We start from the raw sequence: 21071 nt of genomic DNA on the forward strand, positions 1-21071 counted from the left end.
TGACCCTATTTCCTGATTGGTCGGCTGGGAAGCAGTGGTGGTTCTAGACCAATTTTACTGGGGGGGCAAGGCTGGGGCCAAGGGTGTTGTCAGAGGGACACATTCAACCCTGACAAAAGAGACTGAGAAGGGCGAGGACCGGCTGAGAACCAACTGGCAAAACATCAGCGCATCCCTATATACTAGATATATATACTACTGTGTACTATATCAAAATGCAGACTGACAGCAGCTGTTTGGCTGTTTACACTCAACATGAGTCCCTTAAGTCCCTCTAAGGGACTGGAACCAAGTGCCACAAGCATGTGTTCCACCTGTAACATCGGCACGATACCAAAGCTTTTTTTTATTGTATAATATTTGTTTGGTGTGGAGGGGGGGCCACAGGGGGGTCCAGGTTCAGTTTTACAGGGGCACTGGCCCCTGTTGGCACCTCCCCAGAACCGCCACTGCTGGGAAGCAGGCACTACTTCCTCATAGAATGCGCACGAGAAGTAGGCAAAATCTGGTGGGAAGGGGTAGCGTTGACATTCGAAATCTCTCTCCAAACTGATGTTTATATCACGGCTACCAACAGCAGCTTTAAGTTATTAAAATATGTCTCTCAGAAACAGTCAACAGTCAAGACTTTCCCCTGAAAGAAGAACAATGCAATAGATGAGGAATTCACACATTTTGCTACAGGAGTTAGTGTTAAGTGTTTATTATCAGGTGTCAGAATGGTACAAAAGTAGCGTCTGAACATTAGGAAATCAAAGTTCAGTCGTCCATTGTTACAGGCGTCCTGCTTTAAAAAGCCAGTGTTCAGTCCACTTGGCAACAGTTCATTAATAAAGGCTTTGTCATATGTGATACAGACGGCGCCGATTCCAACAGGTCTGCCCGTCCAGCTTACAGTTCATGATACTTGTTGGGGGTTACGTTGGTGGCTTTCTGTATGGCTGATAATGCACACAAGTTCAGCGTTAAAATACTCATTCTCAGAGATGAAATGGTCATGATACGACCCTGATCTACAGGCTTGTTAACACAGAGATGAATTAACCTTACATAATAAATACAATCAAGTTTTCACACATAAGTAGAGATAAGATGTCATTTGCAATCGTGGCAGTTTTTGAATATTTGTGTGTTCACGTGAAATGATTTGTGGCCGTCGAAAAGAATAGCATTTGAAATAAATAAAAAGGTTTATGTTAAACTCAATGCCAAAAAACAGGAGGGTGAGCTCTCCTCCATTTACAGTATGTTAGATTGTCGTGAGTCTTTCCTGTGCAGTTGTACAATCCTGTTATGTTTTGGAGGTTTAGAGCTATGTCCAAGGATGTAGGCTATATAATCCTCTGTAGAGCCGATACATCACTTTGTCTACACTTCTTAAGGCATAAATAACACAAAGACTTTTTCTTTTTTACATTTCTTACTTTAAAAAAACACAAATATATAGAAAAGGGACTTTGGGTGCTTTGAATAGAACAAAAAAAAGTTATATAAGGTCTTAGTTGAGATTATTTTGTGTTTGGATGATTATCAACCTCTGATGTAATACTAATTAAAGTGCATGAGTGTCTTCACGTAAGCATGGGGGATTTTGTTCCTCACACAAACTTCTTCCTTCTGTTCTCTGCTCCAACGAACAACTCACTGACCTCATCTTAGACCTTCACCCCAGTGAGTCACCAGCGCTGACACGCAGGAAAGGGAGAGGGAGAGGGGCCGCAGGTTTGACTGTGCACATCTTGTGACTCAGAAGGGAAGTGACTGTGGAGCGCTGTCAGGTCGTAGTCACAGGTCTGGAGGTCAGGAAAATACATGACTGAGGGGAGTAGTGAGAAAATTCGTGGAAAGGAATCCAGAAGTTTCGGAGGAAACCGTGAGACATACTTGTGTCATGATGCTGGCGGAGACTGATTATGTTACAGATATAAATACGTCTGCAGCAGTTTGGTTAATCTTAGAATCCATTTAGAAACCAAATTAAAAAAAGAAAGTCATAAATTAAGCTCTAACTGCCTGATCATCGAGCTAAAGCCGAAACAAACATGATACAACAACTGAGGCATTTTTCAAACGTCCTAATTTGACACTGTGGTGCTGCACTGCAGGAGGGAGATATCTAGTGTCAGCAGCAGCACTGGCAACTGCACTGCACCACAACAATAAGCCATGTTGAAACATCAAATGTACTTTTGATTGACATAGGAGTTTTCTTACAACCTCCTCTTTATCTAAGGCAAGCTACTTTAAAAGGGTTGTGTTACTTTTCAAATAGATCCTCGCCTCTATTACATTCAGTTCGGCTTCCAAAAGGTCACCTTAAAAAGTCCTTCATGTCTCACAAGGTGGAATAACAAGAACATGTTTTTGCTCTAATTTGGCACCACATAAATGACCCTGGAACACACACATCAAGGTGGACATGCCTTTAAAAAAAAATCATGTTTAAAATTGTTCAAAATGCTGAGAATGCCTTTACATTAGTGCTTTAATCTGGTGTCCTCTGCGTTATGTGTTTGTGACCTTTACCTCCAACTCTGAAACTGGTTGCTAGTCAACACATTTGGGACTGAGGCTCTTCTTTCAGAGCAGGACTGCACAGGGAGCACTTCTTTATGACCTCTTGAATGGCATTTGGATTCAGCCAAGGCCTCAAGGAAACAAAAAAAATCTTGTGAACAAAGGTGCAATTGTATCATCATAGTAAAACCTTCCCTTAAAATCTCTTAAAAAGCTAACATGAAAGGAAAACACAGCTGGTATAAATAAGAGCACATACCATACCACTGAAATGTACAAAACAAGCTATACATTTAACAACAACACATAAAAAAAACAAGCCATGAATGTGATGTTTGTGATCATTAACAGGGCGTGCAGCTCGTAAAAGATTAAGGCCATATTAGCAACGAGATGCCGGTTTGGAGAAAACATGGCAGGGTTACTCCAAATGATGCTATTAAACCCTAAAAAGAAAAGTGTTTCAAGCACACAAAGCATGTTACTCTAATTTGGAAATCACAGATTCTGTATACTCCTCTCTGCAAGTGAGCGTAGGTCAGGCATAGCTACTTTTCTACACTCTCTAATTTCCTGTTTGTGTTCCTTTTGGATAAACAGAAGTGCAGACAAATCTCCGGCTTCCCAGAGAGTAGAGCGCGTCGAAAGCAAGGGGCCAGGGTACAAACAGCCGGGCACTTTGGGGTCAAAATCGTCCTCGCTTTGCTGTCTCAGACTGGCAGTGCCTGGCAGCTTGTCAAAACTCTCACATCTGCAGGAGTTCATCCCCAGAGGTAATCATTATCTAAGCGCTCATAACTCTAAATCACACTAGGCATAAAAAAAAGTACTGTGTTTTATTGGCCTGCATCTAATACACTTGTGTGATAAGAGTTGTGCAAGCTTGCGTGTGTTTTAGTTAAATAAAAACAAAGAAATCCACCATAAAAGGGAGTTTTCTGAGTGTTTGTGACTCTGTAGCTTAGATACAGGAACACCCTCTTCATGTCGGGACACCCTCTGTTATTTCAACTTGATGATCAATCGAACAAAGGTCACTTAACAGCGTAACTATGTTCCACAAGAAACTTAAATGAAGTGCAAAACAAAGAAATCAACGGTTGTGTCGGACGTGTATCCTTCAGTCATCCTCTGGTACTCTCATAACTTAAATATTAAACTAATCCAGTCTTTAATTCTTGATTCAACCCGGCCCTTCCTTGTGTCATTCTTTCTCTATTCTATGCATTTCTATGTCTAGTTTTCGTATCCAATAAAAGGCAAAAGCGGCCAAAAAAACAGGCCTACAATGATACCCATGTGTGGTAGCATTGAAAAGTACAAAATGATGCTTCTTGGTGTAAAATAAATTATTGGCCTCGACTTAAAAGGCCCGATCTCACACGCAAGTTATGTGAGATGTTTAGTCATGCAAAATAAGGTAACGCCTGATTCACATGCCAAAGTAAGACCTGACTTTAAGTAAAGTAGAGTAGAGACCTTCCACTCAGGCTGCTGTTATAAATTAACAACCTCAGGTTATTCAGACATTGTACTATAGAGTGTGTTCCAATTTGTTTCCCGCAGAACATTTGACAGCTATTCTTTGATGCTGTTACATCAGTCTTCTGCGTTAAGGCCTAAGCTGTGAGATCTGCCGCAGGTTGATCCGTTCATCTTTGTCACAGTCACTTTTCACTCTAAGGAAAAAAAGAAGCCTCCGAGCAAAGTGAAGCAACCTTGAGCCTGAAGAAAACAACGAGAGCAAACGGTCGTGCCTCAACAAATCGGCTGCCGGTTGCACCCTCGTTCAACTGCTTGCATCATCATCTTGTAGCCAGCGTCCTTGCAAAAGTATAAAACATCAGGAGTAATATTTGGAGTCTCAAGGCTAAAGAAGGGTCAGGCGAATACTGCACCAAGCGTGTTCGGCTTGTGCATGATCGGCAAAGAAGAAAGAGTGAGTACATTTAGCTCACTGTGGCGAGGCGGAACCGTGCAAACTTCTCCTGTTTGTTTTGGACCTCTTGTATGAACAGGTTTGGCTGAGCGAGGTCATACTGTGACATGCACATTCAACATCAGCTGCTCGCACCCTTGCAGCGTGAAATTCATGGTTTATTTTACACGACAGTCACGCTGCTGAACATGTCCTTGTTGAGCTGAAAAGCTGACATCCATGCTTTTAAAGTCCCTACAAGGGAAGCACCGACAACCAATCAACTTTCTGAGCCTGAAAGATTTGCCTTTCTTTATTAAAAAAATGACTGCTTGTTTATTCCTCCAAGCACACTTCTCCTAAACTTTCTCTCCAAAAGAGGTTTTGGCTTAAGCTTGCTCCTTATCGGCCCTCCACAGCTGCTCTTTGACTTCCGACGGCAGCGTGTTGAACAGGTCCTCCTCCACCACCAGGCCGCTCCTCTTCAGCAGCCGACACTCGCCGAGCTCAACCGGGAGACACTCCAGGCGGTTTCCTCTGAGCTCCAGCTGCGTCAACCCGGTGAGCTCCCCGAAGCGTGAGGGCAGCGTCTGCAGGCAGTTGTTCCCCAGATTGAGAGTCCGCAGCTTCTTGCACTTGAACAGCTCTGGGGGCAAAGTCTCGATCTGAAGAGGGGAGGATAAGAGGGAGAGTAATCAGTGGTGGAAGTTAAGAGTGATTACAAAAGCTGAGTTGTTCAATTTTTAATCCATATGCTTTGGTGAGATGAAGGAGGGATCTGAGATGTGAGCAGAGAGTATGAGGGAATTAGCTTTTTTAACTGTCGTGACTGGAGACAGGTTCAGCTGAAGTTCAATTAGGATGTTATATCATTAAAAAGATAACACAGACGCACAGAAATCAAACCAAATATTTGACTTTTAGTGTCAAACTTATTTTAGGATGCAACAAGAATTTTAAAACCATCAAACACGTATGGCCTATGTGGTTATCTTCCATATCACGTTCTTGTGTTTGTATTTCTAGTTAAAAACCCAGAATTTGAATCAGAACTTGCTGATATATACATAAGTAACATCCTATAAATAGAAAAAATGTATAAAATCAAAATATTCCCATATGTGCAACTCATTTGAATTGATAATAAGCTGACTGTGTAAAGAGGATTTGGGCAAACACTCCCGCAACACCACAAGGGTTTTACTCAAAGTATCTATTTCTGGCTGCACACAAACCTGCTGGAACCAATTTCCAGTGTGCAACCACACATAACGCAGTAAAACAGCAGCACTAGTATCATTGAGTGAAAACACATGACGCTCTCCGCTCTCTAATGAAACACAGCAGCTTCACGTGGAAGCCGTTTCGCTAATTTTCCACACAAATTTCTCATTAAAAATAAAATAAACAGTCTTTAGTGTGGAACAGAACGAAATCCCAATTCAACCCAAGCCAAATGTGCTAACCGAGCTGTAGCTGTAGTGGTGGGGTTTGGCATGACCTTTACAGTGTTTGAAGTAATCTTGGCAAGTGATGTAAACAACACCTTAAATAAAGCCCATTTGTTAGTATTTAGTGCAAAGTAATTGTTTACTTCTTGGGAAGTCCGATGGAGATTGGAACACTTTTATCAGCTGCTCTTTTTTGTGTATTTAGGGCAGAGGATGGATTAAACTTAGGAAAGGATAAGGAGGACATCATGTTCAAAGGCGTAAATAAATGTTATCATAATATTATCATGACTAGACTTCAAAAACATGAGCTTCATCTAAAAAGGACAACTCAAATCCATTATAAGTGATAGCATTCATCATGAATTTGCTGCTGTGTACAGAGCAGGACTGTGTTAAATCATACTGGAGAACCATGTCTTCTTCAGTTGCAAGAAAAAGTATGTGAACCCTTTGGGAGTACCTGGATTTCTGCATCAATTGGTCATACAATGTGTTCTGATCTTCATCTAAGTCCGAACAATTGACAAACACGGTCTGCTAAAACTAATACCACAAACATGTTTTCATGTTTTTATTGACCACACCGTGTAAACATTCACAGTGCAGGGTGGAAAAAGTATGTGAACCCCTCGGTTAAGGACTTCTGTAAGAGCTAATTTGAGTCTGAAGTCTGCCTACCTGGTGTCCAATCAATGAGAAGAGATTGGAGGTGTTGCTTAAAGCGTCCCTGTGCTATAAAAAAACACATTCCAGTTTTGAGTTTGCTATTCTCAAGAAGCATTGCCTGATGTGAACCATGCCTCGCACAAAAGAGCTCTCAGAAAACCTACGATCAAGAATTGTTGACTTGCATGAAGCTGGAAAGGGTTACAAAAGTATAAATGGAGACAGTTCAGCACTGTTACTACTCTCCCTCGGAGTGGCCGTCCTGTAAAGACGATTGAACTGAAACAGTTTTGTAAAGAGTAATGGTCCAAAATCCCTCCTGACCGTTGTGCAGGTCTGATCTGCATCTACAGGAATTTATGCAGAAATCCAGGTAATTCCAAAGGGTTCACATACTTTGTCTTGCAACTGTATTTCTGACAGAGGACAGCTCAGACACACTACTGGCCAAATTCCACCGGATCCGATCCGTTACGGCACAGGATCTGATAGGTTTCTATTCTAGTCAATGTGTTAACTTCCACCGGTTCTGCTCCGTTGCGTTCAAGCTGCGTCTCTGATCTGGCAGGTCGGAGCCCTCCAGATCAGATACACAAGCCTCCTATATTCGCTGGATGCCGGAGCACGACGCATCACTCTCAACAGAGCAGATGGAGCGGGACAGGAAGTCAGGCACCAAAACCAAATTAAAATACTGTGATGTGCAACGCTCATGGTGGATTAAGGTGGGGGTTAGACTGAGTCTTACCCTGTCTTGGTGTTGGGTCTCTGCTCATAATTTAACATAGAGTGGTCTAGACCTGCTATGTTTGTAAAAGCGTCTTGAGATAACTTTTGTTGTGATTTGGGACTATAAAAATAAAGATTGATTGATTGATTGATTGATTGATTGATTGATTGATTGATTGATTGATTGGTCATCGGGGAGAGACAGAGGGTTTGACATTCTCTAAATACTCTCCTCAGTGTAAATCCGCACCCCAGCTCTACTGGGTTGACCAAAAACGGCATGCCATCTTTCTAGTGAATTGATCAGTCAATAGTCGGGTCTTTTATACGTGCTGATCTCTTTTCCTGAACATAACCAGGTTAGGAGTTCAACATCGTAGTACTGAATACAATAATACAAGACGGAATAACACCTTGATGCCAAACAATATTCTGCTGCAGCATTAAAACCTGAGTTGTCTGACTGGAATGTGTTTATCTCTAGAGCCATTATTCCTGACCTGTCCATGAACACTTCAGCATTTACAGGAACTGACCTTTGCTTATACTTTATCTGCAATCAGCAATCACACAATACATTACAGAGAGATAAAAGAGGTGGAGACAGATTACCTTTCTAAGCATACACAAAAACATGGCCTCAGCAGATGTGAGTGCCTCTTACCCTGTTTGCTGTGACGGCGAAGTACTGCAGGTTCTGGAGAAAGCCCACGTCAGAGTGGATGCTGGTTAGATTATTGTGGCTCAGGTCTAAGAAGCGGAGTTTGCGGCAGAAGAAAAGCTGGCTGGGGATTTTCTCGATCTTGTTCCTGTTCAGATACAGCCTCTCCAGATTGGTGAGCGTTCCGATCTGGATGGGGATGTAGGCGATCTGGTTGTACCACAGCTTCAAGCACACGAGCTGGTGCAGGTGCTGGAAGCTAATGATCTCCTCGATCGTCTTCAGGTTGTTGTCCTTCAGGTCGATCTCCTGCAGGTTGTGCAAACTGAAAATGGAGTGAGGGATGCGTTCGAGATCGCAGCGAACAAGCTCGAGCTCGGTCAGGTTGACCATCTTCTTCAGGCTGTTGAGCACCATCAGCTTGGTGCCCTCGTTGTTGATGGAGAGCTTCTGGAGGTGGACTCCCACGTCTGTCACCACCTGCGGCAGCTTAGTTAAATTACTTTTCAGTCGCAGCACTTTGAGCCTTTTGAGCTCCCGTAGTCCATCGATGACTATGAACCGATTGTTCTCAGCGCTCAGGTTCCCAGTCAGGTGCAGCTCGCAGAGGTTCTTCAGGCTGTAGATCCACAGCGGGATCTCCTTGATGTCTGTGAACTTGATATGTAGAGACTTCAGGTTCTCTCTCAGGAAAGCCAGAGCCGGAGCCTCGATTTTAGCCGGCGTGTGATAGAGCCACATCTCCCTCAGGTTGGAGAGCTGGGCGATGATTGGCGGGATGGTTACATCGGGAATGAGCTCCAGCTTGAGAACTTCCAGCTCAACCAGATCGAACACCGTGTCTGGGATCCCGCTGAGCATGAACAGATGCAGCTCCAGCTTCTCCTGGGAGTTTTTGGTGATGCGCTGCCTCAGCTTCTCCAGTGTCCACTCGTTGTTCAGGTTCAGCTGCCTCAGCTTGTTCTCGCTCACCTCCGACAGGAACACGGCAAAACGCTTGGAGTACAGGGGGTCGTACTGATCGATCATGTGCAGCATGAAGGCAAAGTCGTTCTTCAAGTCGGGGATGTCGCTGTAGCTGCTTTCCTCACGAATTGATTCAAAGGAGTATCGTTTCAGAGAGCGGCTGAGCATCCAGCAGAGCGTGTACATGCAGATGAGACCATAAACCACCACCAAGCTGATGTAAAAACAGGCTAGTATCTTGAAAAGTGTTGCCAATGGATGAGCACAATAAAACATGCTGTATCCTGTTAGCTTCTCAATGTTCACTGTGCATACTACACTAAACCTGATGTAGCGTACGTAGTAGGCTGTGTAGCTGATTATCAGTATGAACTTGATGACTTTGATGATGGTCTGACGTATGTAGAGACGGTACACGATGTCACCCTCCTCTACATGGATCCTGAACTTCTTCACCTTCTCAAAGAGAGCCTTGGCCTGCTCCCCTTCCTTCTTATCTAGAACTCCAGTTTCAGAGCGGTCCACGATTCCCTGTTCGATTCTGGACTTTGTTCGTTGAAGCATTGGCACGCTGGCCTCCACGTCCTCGCTCACACACGAGGCCTTCTTGTCCAGAGACCCGTTCATTTTCCCCAGGGGCTTGGAGTCGCTCTCCTCCACCACGGTCTCAGACAAAGCCCTTGTTGTCCATGGGGAGTCAAAGCACTTGAGGAGGATGGAGACAAAGTGCTCCAGTTTAGAGCTTGTGCGGGGGAACTTGAACCAGAAGTTACTGCAGGCCAAGAAGATAAGAGTGTGGAGCAGCACCAGATAGGGGAAATATTTGGCAAACCAGTGGAGTTTGTTCTCGTAGCAGACGGCATCGACGTAGTTATACTGGTGGCGGTCGAGGTCGTATTGGATGCCTTTGGGCTCTGTTGTGTAGGTCACGCTCACATTCGGGGCGGGCATTGTCTCGCAAGTCTTGTTGACCACCCACTTGCAAGGCAGGCAGATCATCTTGTCCTGCGTGACCTGCAGCGTACCACCGAACACCGCGATCATCAGCATGACGATGGAGATGTAGTCGGTGAAAACGTCCCACCATGGCTTCAGGATACGGTATGCCGGCTGAGTGTCAGCAAAGTACCGGAGCTCTGTGATGGGAATCATGATGGTTTATCTGAAACAGACAGAAAACAGGGAATCTGTTAGAGACAAGTCAGAGTTTCTGTGAGGAACTTTCTGTATTTTGGCGCCCCCTGTGGACAAAAAGGTCATCATCTTGTAACTTCAAATGAATCAATTACTTGTTTAGTGTATAATATGTCAGAATACAATAAAGAGTGACAAAGAAAATTCCCACAACCCTTAGTGACATTTTCATATTTCCAGCATTGTCAGACCAGCATTCCAACACCGAGGAAATTTGTGTTTACTATAGGCGTTTTCTGACTGGAGGAACTTTACCCCAGAACTAGGGACTTTACCCCTGAACTGATGGACCCAGGGTCTAAATTTAGTTCAGGGGTAGTTAATCTCCCCCCTAAAAAGACCCTGCTAGGGGCGGTAGTACTTGGTGCATTTACTTTAATTTTTTCTCCACATGTCACTGGCCTGATTTGCACAATCTACCCAGGACTTCAGACAACAATGGGGGCACAGGGACCTTTTAGTTCAGGGTAAAGTAGTTCTAGGGGCTAAAAGACCCTGGAACTCTTGATTGAAATGCACCTTATAAGTGCCTGTGTCCACTCATTAAACATTTTACTCTAATGGCAGTAACTATTTTCTATTTAAAAATGTTCTATATGCAGATCAGCATATTCAGCATTAAGCGATTTCAGTGCGAAAAGGCCCTTTCACCACTTTCAGTTTCAAATAGTTCCAACTTTAAGAACACTGTTGGGTTCATCAATGTCACTTTTTCATCATCAACCAATCAAAATCAAGAGGGGGCTGGACTTCTGATGTGGTCTTTGTTTGCAACAATGCTAGAGGTGTGTATGGAGGAGAAACTGACCACACTGTGGTTCTTCATGGTTTCAATTTAAAGGGCCTGTTATAACCTTGCAACAGTAAGAGCTGATTTAGACGAGTTCTGAAATTGAGGTTGTGGACACTGCCAGCACTAAAAATGCTATTATACCCCTTTCCTGTTCCACAGAGGCAGTTTCAGGCCCGGTTCTGAGACGGTGCTCAATTGAGAACCATTTTTTTGTGTTTCGACTGCGAGAGAACCAGCATCCGGCCAGGAAAACAGGTTCCAGAGCAGCACCAACTCTTTGCTGGTCTAGAACCGCGAACCGCGAACCGCAAACGTTAGGGCGAGGGGTGAAGTAGCCGCCCATGTAAAGCACGACGAGTAGCTCAGAGCTCAGAAGTGTAAGTAAAGTTGGATAAGTTCTCTTCTGGACCTCATTTGATTACGAAAAGCCAGGAGCAACACCAGCAAACATGCTACACTGTCTGCCATCGTTGTTATTGTGAGGGAAAGTTCACGCTAGTGCTGCTGGGAAAAGCAGTCACGTAAAAGTGATGTCATGACATGGCTCTTCCACGGGCTCGAGCAGGTGGAAAAAGAAACTGGTGCCGAATTGGTTCGCAAGTTCAACCAGCTCAGAATTAGCGCAAGCACCAGCCCGGAACTACGACCAGGTTTGCGTTGGTCGAAAAGGGGTGTTAGTGGACACAGGCCCAATCCGCTGTGAAAACAACTGATTTGATGATACATTTATGAGCACCAAAAATCTAGCATACCTCCAGCCTCTCTATATAGAGTGAGGTAATATTGGGATGTACACAAGTTAAAATGAGAGTAGTACGGGTAAAAGGCACAATCACACCTGCAGTATGTAGCCTGAAAGAGTGTTGGTTGATAGATTTGCTGTGCATTTACAATATCCTGATTGTACAGCATGTGTCCACAGCTCACTGCGGGTCAGAGACTGCAGAGTAAGCAAGACGCTGAAGGACCACAGAGTCTGACACAGCACACATGGTCACTCAGGACATGGTTCCTCTGGTTTAGTCATGAGGAGCTGGGTGTCAAACCACATGTCAAGGTCTCAGAAAGAGGAATGATGATCTAGATATGTATGATCAGATGGGTTGTTTTCATTACTGAAAGCACACAGAGGTAACTTTAACTTTGACTTTCAAACTGTCACATTAAAACTGAAGTAACACCAAGTTAGATCATGCTGATGACCACGCCACAAATAGTCACATACCCTGCTAGTTGTACATTGATGCTTAAGTGTGTCCATCCAATCACAGCTGGGCTACTTCCTTGCACAGTTAATGTGTGATCCCAGCTAGAAATACAGCAACATAAGCATTTGTTCCTCTTGTTCCAATTGTTTCCAAGCTTAATGTTAACCCTCGACTAAGCAGTTTAATGAGGACAAACCCAGATCTGTTTGTGATCTCAGTGAACATCATAAACTCTCACTTCTGCTTCCTGTTTTAATACAAAACTGTATCTATCCGTCTGCTCTACTCACCATGTGCTTACAGGAAAAAGATGAAAGAGGATACTTGGTCAAGTGGTCACAAAAAAAAGTCTTGTTTCATCCAGTTCAAACCAGAACAGCAGTACAGTCACTGCAGGCCTCCTCTGTTAGGCTGCTGCTTCAGAGAACTGAAACAGCACACACAGTGTCCAGAACAGCTGCCAAAACACCTCGAAATGTAACAACACCCATCGTATTCAAAACAACAGGAAGCCTTTCACTTTAGATTAATTACATCCAAAAACAGAAGTGAGCATTAAATATGCTTATAGACTGAAAGTGTGACATAATGAAGGGGAAAAAAAGGTACAATCTGCTGACTTTCACTGTTTCCTATCCAGACACAGATGGCAGACTGACTTAAAGCAGTACTAGGCATGCTTGAACTATTCGAACTATAGATATAGGCCTGTCACATGACCTCCAGGATAAGGCTATGTAAACTGTGATAACACAGATTTATGCAGCGTGCCCTGAAATAAAACGTCTGACGAGTTTCAATCCAGTAAACTCAAAGTGTACCATGATCAGAGTTCTCATATCTTTAGAGGAACATTCAAGATGTGTCTCACATAATCAGCCTCAGTCTGCAGGAAGCTTATCTCGAATACTCATCTCACTCCTTGAAATTTCCACCACAGACTTCCCCTTTGAGGAACAACTGCTATCTGATCACTCTCACCACAATAAACAGCACCAGAGGAATATGAAGCTGGATTCTAAAAGAAAAGGTCAAGGCTGTGCTGCTGACTCTGCTCTCGGCTCCCTGTCGGTAAAGTTACCTCGGGTGCATTTCTCCTGAATTTGTTCCCTGAACAGAGCTGCTTTTGTGCTGGCAGTCTTTGTCCATGAGGCTCTGACACATGGGCTGAAAGAGCTGCAGGTGGACCTGGATACTGTGAGTGCCAATTAAATACCAAGCCAAGCATGATTTTCCTCCAGGACTTCAGTGTCTCTTAACTAACGTTACATTCAAACAGAAAAATAAAGGGTAAAATACACAAATACGGTTGATTTAAACACAAGTTTAGCCACTGTAAGGTCATAGGGATGGCAGTGTAGGCTAAAATAAAGGGCTCACTATGCACACTGCAAATACATATCGGCTACTGCAATCAGTATGCAAATTATTTGGCGACTAGCTGATGTCCATCAACAGGGCCGATATTTAATACCAATACTTGGCCGATACATCAGTGTAGAACATAGACTTTATAAAATATGGACGTAGTATCAATGACTTCACCCATCTGTTTCTGAAGCACTGTTTTAGGGTCAATTGGCTGCGGCAGCCATATTGCTGCTGTCGAGCGATTATGACGTGAAGAGGCGGGCTTTGAGCCTCCTCGCCAATAGCTACAGTGTTCCCGCCTGCCAATCAAGTCAGCTGTGCCTCTCATTGGAAGACTCATAATCTTAATATCTTTGAAATTGCTGCGTTAGAAAAAAATTCACCCCTCATACAATGTGTGCCGATCGAGAAATGAGCTATCCAGACTACACTCCTCTTTTGAACCAGGCTGTAAACATGTTTATTTCTGCTGTAAAGATCGGCTTTTTTGAACTGGTGTGTATGTGGTTTCCGATGCTTCCGAAGCCAGCCTCAAGTGGATCCTTGATGAACTGCAGTTTTTAGCACTTCCACATTTGACTCATTTTTTAGACCGGAGGTTGCCGCTTGGTGTAGAGCTGAGTGATATTAAAAATGATGTGAAGATGAAATATTTAGTATCAGTCGATGTCGATAATTATCACTACAAATATCAAATCATTATTTCATTTGAATTTAAAGGCCGATTTTTGGTCCTGAGTGAAAGTTGAAGAAACCAGACAGGTTGTTAGCTTCTATCTGGACTAAGTTTTCAGATTTTGTATTTTGATATTTTGGACCTTTGATAGGTTGGCGACCTGTCCAGGGTGTACCCTGCCTTCTGCCCGAAGTGAGCTGGGATTGGCTCCAGCCCTCCGTGACCCCAAACAGGATAAGCGGTCAAGATAATGGATGGATGAATTTTGTATTGAGTTTTCTTCCGTGTTGCTGTCACTCGTTTCAGCTGTGTTTACATTCCGCTCCAAACGTCTTTAAGCCCCGCCTACCTCTCATCCTGCGACACGATTGGCTGTTCAATGCCGTCTTTTTCTTCTGTCTAATGTTGGATGGCAACTAGCGTTTATGGCTCATTAGCGCCCCTCCATTTCCAGTGGTTGGGGGGTGTAATTACAGGTTTATTTTTATCAAATTTTTATTGAACATTTGTTAGATTTGTATTCAGAAAAATTATATCACAATAATTATCAATATCAAATTATCTCCCTGCCCTACATCAGTGCACCCCAGTAAAGCGATAAAAGGCATGCACAAATGAAAGTTGCATTCTCTTTATGTCCCTAATTATTTATTTCATGAGCTATGACTGAAACAACCCTTGAAAATAACTGTGGATTACCTCATCTGTTATTCATTGTATACAACCATTATTCACAGTAACCTTGTGTTTGATGCTCAAACCCAAACTGGAAAAATTAAGTATCAGCACATGTCATGTTAGTCTAGTTCATAATGCAAAACAGTGCTGAAACAATCTGCCAATAAAAACAAAATTATTCTCTCACTCATTTCTCCTCTTAGTGCAAACATTTAGAATTGCATGCATGTTTCTAGTGTTTCTAACTATGGCTACCCTGCCTGTTGCTTGGTTGAGCAAAAGCCCGCTCTTGTGGTGTTTGTTTTGAGGTGTAATATTTCAAAGCTGAAGGTACAGAGAGTTCAGCATCACATTCCTATATGCGATCACAGACACCCACACACCCACAAATCACAAGATGTATCCTCTTCCTCAAAAACAAAACCATTCTTGGAGAGAAAAAAAAAAACAGAGATATCACAGCGTCTGTTCTCAACCCGTCTGGGCAACACTGGCATTGTTCTTACACTTGCGACATTGAAACCATGGAGGCAGTGTTTGCTGTTGAAACCAGGTCTAACTGGTTCTGTCTTACTTACAGCTATTTTCTTTAACATGGAGGCAGTGGTTGTACCGTTTACAGACACACACGTGCTCACAACACAAATCTATGATAAGGGCAAATAAAAACCATGTTATAAAGTTGTATGTTGATAATATAACACGACTTTATGACTCATACAGAGCCAGATTTTTTCACACATATTTCCAACTTGTAATTAGTATTTCCTAACCATCAGAATTTTCTACCATACTTGTTGCTGCAGGGGTAGAGGAGCATTGCCATACATGTTTCCTATCCATTTGAATGTGCTGCATGTGCTACCCTCTCTGCATTCATAGAGGTACTAATCTAATAAAAATGTTCAACCATACAGCTTGACCTTACCAATATGTAAGTGCTTACTTAAGGAGTGTTCCATTCTGATTCATATATCATACACATACTTTAAATGATTTATTTTAATATGATTTAATGTAGGGAAAACCCTTATTCATATATGTTTTCAACTTCTCAGAATACACAGCCTTGTTTTCTGCTCTAGAGGTCTAAGTTTTTGTTGTTACATATTACCGCTGTCATCATATTGCGCTATCTATCTTCTAATTAGATTTTTAGAGGTCAGAGTGCATTTTATATCCTACCTTTCAGGATGTGCTACCCTACCTGTAACTGCATTTTAAGACATAGAAGTCAAATCCTACGCAAATTTCCTTCCTGACAAATTGGCTGACCCTACTTTGTAAGAGTCAATTTAGGCAGTCCTTTTTTATACAGCTTAAGTTCCTTTTCATGTGTTTATGCCAGTTATTGGAATGTGCTACCCAATTATTTCACTTTAGCGGCATAATTTATATAGAGGACATCCATATTGGTATATTTACTACCCATCAACATGTGCTACTCATTTTATGACTTCATTCATAGTGTTTTAAGTGCATTTTTTATATTTCCTGCCTATCAGAATCTGCTACCCCACTTGTAACTGTTTTTTTAGAGGTAGAAGCTCAACCTTATGCAATTTCTAACCCGACAATATGTGCCAAACTGGTAACTGGATGTTTACAAGTAAAAGTTACATCTCAGACATATTTCCTGAATGTGCTACCCTTCTTATAACTGTATTTTTAGAGGTAGAAATCAAATCTCATATCTACTTTCTAACCTGCCCGAATGTGCTACCCCAATTGTATCTGTGCTACCCTTCTTGTACCTGGGTTTTTAATGGTGAATATCCAAGCTGAAACACACTAATAGAATGTGCTACCCAACTAGTTACTGCAATCTCAAATTTTCAACCAGTCAGAATTTGCTTCCCTACTGGTGACTATAGTTTTAATGATGAAAGTCTCTAAAAATCTTTGACACTTTCCTACCTGACATAATATAGTTCCTACTTGTAACTACATTTTTAGAGGCAGAAATCAAATCCCACATCTACTTTCAAACCTGTCCGAATGTGCTACCCTACTGGTATCTGAGATTTTAGAGCTGGAAGTAAAATCTCAGACATTTCCTAGAGGACAGATTGTGTTACCCTTCTTGTAACTGGATTTTTAGAGGCAGAAATCAAATCCCACATCCACTTTCTAACCTGTCCGAATGTGCTACCCCAATTGTATCTGAGATTTTAGAGCTGGAAGTAAAATCTCAGACATTTCCTAGCAGACAGATTGTGCTAACCTTCTTGTAACTGTTTTTTACAGGCAGAAATCAAATTCCACATCCACTTTCTAACCTGGCCGAATGTGCTACTATCTGAGATTTTAGAGCTGGAGGTCAAATCTCAGACATTTCCTAGAGGATAGATTGTGCTACCCCACTTGTAACTGTATTTTTAGAGGTAGAAGCTCAACCTTATGCAATTTCTAACCCGACAATATGTGCCAAACTGGTAACTGGATGTTTACAAGTAGAAGTTACATCTCAGACATATTTCCTGAATGTGCTACCCTTCTTATAACTGTATTTTTAGAGGTAGAAATCAAATCTCATATCTACTTTCTAACCTGCCCGAATGTGCTACCCCAATTGTATCTGTGCTACCCTTCTTGTACCTGGGTTTTTAATGGTGAATATCCAAGCTGAAACACACTGATAGAATGTGCTACCCAACTAGTTACTGCAATCTCAAATTTTCAACCAGTCAGAATTTGCTTCCCTACTGGTGACTATAGTTTTAATGGTGAAAGTCTCTAAAAATCTTTGACACTTTCCTACCTGACATAATATAGTTCCTACTTGTAACTACATTTTTAGAGGCAGAAATCAAATCCCACATCTACTTTCAAACCTGTCCGAATGTGCTACCCTACTGGTATCTGAGATTTTAGAGCTGGAAGTAAAATCTCAGACATTTCCTAGAGGACAGATTGTGTTACCCTTCTTGTAACTGGATTTTTAGAGGCAGAAATCAAATCCCACATCCACTTTCTAACCTGTCCGAATGTGCTACCCCAATTGTATCTGAGATTTTAGAGCTGGAAGTAAAATCTCAGACATTTCCTAGCAGACAGATTGTGCTAACCTTCTTGTAACTGTTTTTTACAGGCAGAAATCAAATTCCACATCCACTTTCTAACCTGGCCGAATGTGCTACTATCTGAGATTTTAGAGCTGGAAGTCAAATCTCAGACATTTCCTAGAGGATAGATTGTGCTGCCTTTCTTGTAACTGGATTTGTGGAAATGGAAGTTCAGCCTCATTTGAATGTCACACCTGTCCTATGAACTTATCCTATTAGTAGCTGCTTAATCAAGTAAGTAGTTGATTTCAATACTACTTTGGCTTTACATTTATGTTATATTTACAGCCTTTAGTTTGGAACAATGGTGAGCACTGAGACAAGATTGATTCAGTATGAATTCAACGTTCATGCAAAACAGTGAAAGGAACAATAGGAATACAGCTGATATAACAGAAATCTGGTTTATTAATGTAAGACCTGCTGTTTGAGATGTTATGTGGGCCTGTCTAGAAAAGAAAATAGCATCTTCTAATATATCAAACAAAACACGCTGGCCTTCAGCTGTGGTCAACAGATATGAGCGAGCATCTTTAATTAGATATAAGTCTGGGATTAAGAGCCTGACCATAATACATTGTGATATAAGAACATGTAATTGGACCCAGTGAGCGACCTTTCATTATGAGACGGGTTTCGCAGCATTGGAGTCTCATACCGATGTCCAAACTGCGGCAGTGAAATCACTCTCAGCTCCCAGCTGATAAACACACGTCAGAGAATAAAGAATATTCTCACCTGTCTTGTGGAACCTGCTGTCTCTCGCCTCCTCTGCACACAGGTGACACATTTCTCAAACGTCTCCCAGCGGCTCAGGCTTGTGGGACACCGGGCCGGAGCCCCCGCACCAGACCAGACCAGACCCCGCACAGTGACGGAGGAGAAAACCGCACACGAAGGCACGAGCCGAACGAGTCTGCTGGCTCGCGCGAAGACAACTGCTGCTGCTGTGCCCGACTGGCGGAAGTACGGAGTCTGTCAAAATAAAAGCACGATAATAGAAGAATAAAGGGTCATAAAGAACATTTTTGTAAAGTTTAAAGCTTCTGTGTTCAGTTTTTTAATGAGTTACGAAATGGAGTGAAATCGAATTTTGACCTTTTAACCCTCCTGTTATGTTGCAGGTCAAATTGACCCTTTTAAAAGTCTATTTTAGGTTGTTTCTGTTTGTTTATTGTTTTGTTTTTTGTTTACCTTTATATTTTATTTAACCTTAAAAGCAAAACAGTAACACAAGCTGTTGTTGTATGTCCATGATTCATTTACTTACCATTGGTTCTTTCCCTTTGCGCATGTCTCTCACTTTTCCCATGTAGATGTGACTGCTAACTGCGTTTGGTGTTTATTTATAACATCCTCTGCAGTGACTGATCAGAACTGCACTTCATGTATACCCTGTTTGTGTCTCAATAAAAATATTTTGACTTAAAAAAAAAAGTCTATTTTAGGCAATATATGCCTTCCAAACCAGCTAAATGCAGCATAAAAATCTGGGTATCATGTGACAGATGAGGAGTCTCTTGTTAATTTATCAACATCACTTCATAAAAATAAAATTTAAAACAAAGTGAACAAAATCTATGTCATGTAAAAGTATTTTATTTATATTTAGGGCTTTCCAATGTACATTAAAGAAAGTTTTAACATTAATTTTAATTTTAAACGAGTGAGTTTTCCTCATTGAACCATGATCTGTGTGAATTAAAGAACACCAATGGACTAAATCTTGATTTAAATGGTTAGTAATGGAGTTAAAAACTAGATTAAAAACTGTGCATTGGGATTTTTTGGGGTTCTGACACTTTTGGATAATTGAATATGCCCTGGGTCAAATTGACCCAGGAAAATTATTGCTGTTCCTGAGAAACAAACATAACAGGAGGGTTAAAGTAAACAACACGAACAGCACAACACTAGTATATTTCATGAAAGTTTGTTGTTTGTTGATATTGTTAAGACACCATAGGGTAGGTGGCAAATTACTAAACATATCCCACAATAGCCTTCTTTTTACAGTTTCAATGGAAAAGATGATCTCATTATTATCTTATCTTATGTTACAACCTGCCAGACAGATTTTAGACACATAATAATAATAAACTGTGTATATTTACATCCATCTGCTAGTCGCTGGTCAACTTTAAAGATACATTTTCTACCTTGTTTACACTTGATGAATGGTGATTTTGCATTTAAAAAGCTGCTTTACCAAAAAGGTATTCACAAAAAATACCTTTAACATATTGATGTAAATTGGTGGAATAGTTTTGACTTTTCCAAAGTCCAAAGTTTACCAACTGCTTGACACCTGTTTGATTTTTCCTGTGATTTAAATTGCATTTCTTATATTTGCATGACCATATTTAAAAACAGTAAAGCCAAAATGTGAGGTACAATTCATAAACCATCATCACTGTCATTACAATATTTTGTTTTGTAAATGTAAATGTTGTAAATTTCAATATCTTAAGTGCAGTTTTGAAGAAATGCATTTCAAAATAATCCTAAAATGTAACTTCCAATGGGAACAATTATTTGATGTACTATGTTTTCTCAAAATAAGACTTTCTAAGTAAAGAATACTTTCTTACTGTGAAAATGTAGAATATACATTAGACTAGTAAATATTCTCATGGTATAGATTTTGGGGATCATGTGCTTTTCAGAAGATGACTTCACCTCCTGTCATTTATCATGAATTGCATGGGCAGTTTGCCTGTACCCTGAGGCATCTCACTTTCATACTCACTGCAGTTTCCCCTGTAACAAGCTCCACCCACCATACAGATCAGGATTAAGCAGTGCTGTCCTCAGTCAGCACAAGCTCAATAAAATTGTCATTTGTGCTGATGGCATTCATCTTACCTGTGCACTTGTGATTAAGGCTTTACCCTTGGCAGGTGGGAGGGTCGAAATTGTGTGGGTATAAATGTTAGATACATCCTATTTCCTATTCCCTTATGCTCCTGATTTAAAGCAGTGGCAAATAATAGTTAATTACTGTCTGTGCCAAACTCAGCACAGAATCCGTTTTAACATTCCTTAAGATGGATACAAGATCTGAGGTTGTATCAATGTATTTACGTCATACCAGTAAAATATGAATGTACATAAAAAGTATGCTTCAGCCCTTATATTTGCCTTCAATGTAGTTTAGACTTCAAGCCTACTAAAT

General features: G+C 41.5%; 1 protein-coding gene across 1 annotated transcript; it reads right to left on the minus strand.

Moving 5' to 3' along the window:
• Positions 1 to 687: 687 nt before the first annotated feature.
• On the minus strand, positions 688 to 18870 carry lrrc8aa (leucine rich repeat containing 8 VRAC subunit Aa). Its single transcript, XM_034709596.1, has 3 exons — positions 18635 to 18870; positions 7949 to 10073; positions 688 to 5100 (listed from the first exon to the last, which is right to left on the minus strand). Exons 2-3 carry the CDS (start codon positions 10061 to 10063, stop codon positions 4825 to 4827), a joined length of 2391 nt encoding a protein of 796 aa, XP_034565487.1. The 5' UTR covers positions 10064 to 10073; positions 18635 to 18870; the 3' UTR covers positions 688 to 4824.
• Positions 18871 to 21071: the final 2201 nt, after the last annotated feature.

This window comes from Notolabrus celidotus, chromosome 19 (assembly GCF_009762535.1).
Source record: "Notolabrus celidotus isolate fNotCel1 chromosome 19, fNotCel1.pri, whole genome shotgun sequence".
Lineage (NCBI taxonomy): Eukaryota > Metazoa > Chordata > Actinopteri > Labriformes > Labridae > Notolabrus > Notolabrus celidotus.

Coding starts and splice junctions, on each gene's coding strand:
- lrrc8aa (XM_034709596.1), bottom strand. CDS start 10,063: ATGATTCCCATCACAGAGCTCCGGTACTTTGCTGACACTCAGCCGGCA. Junction 5,101..7,948: donor TCGCCGTCACAGCAAACAGG/GTAAGAGGCACT, acceptor TCCCCTCTTCAG/ATCGAGACTTTGCCCCCAGA.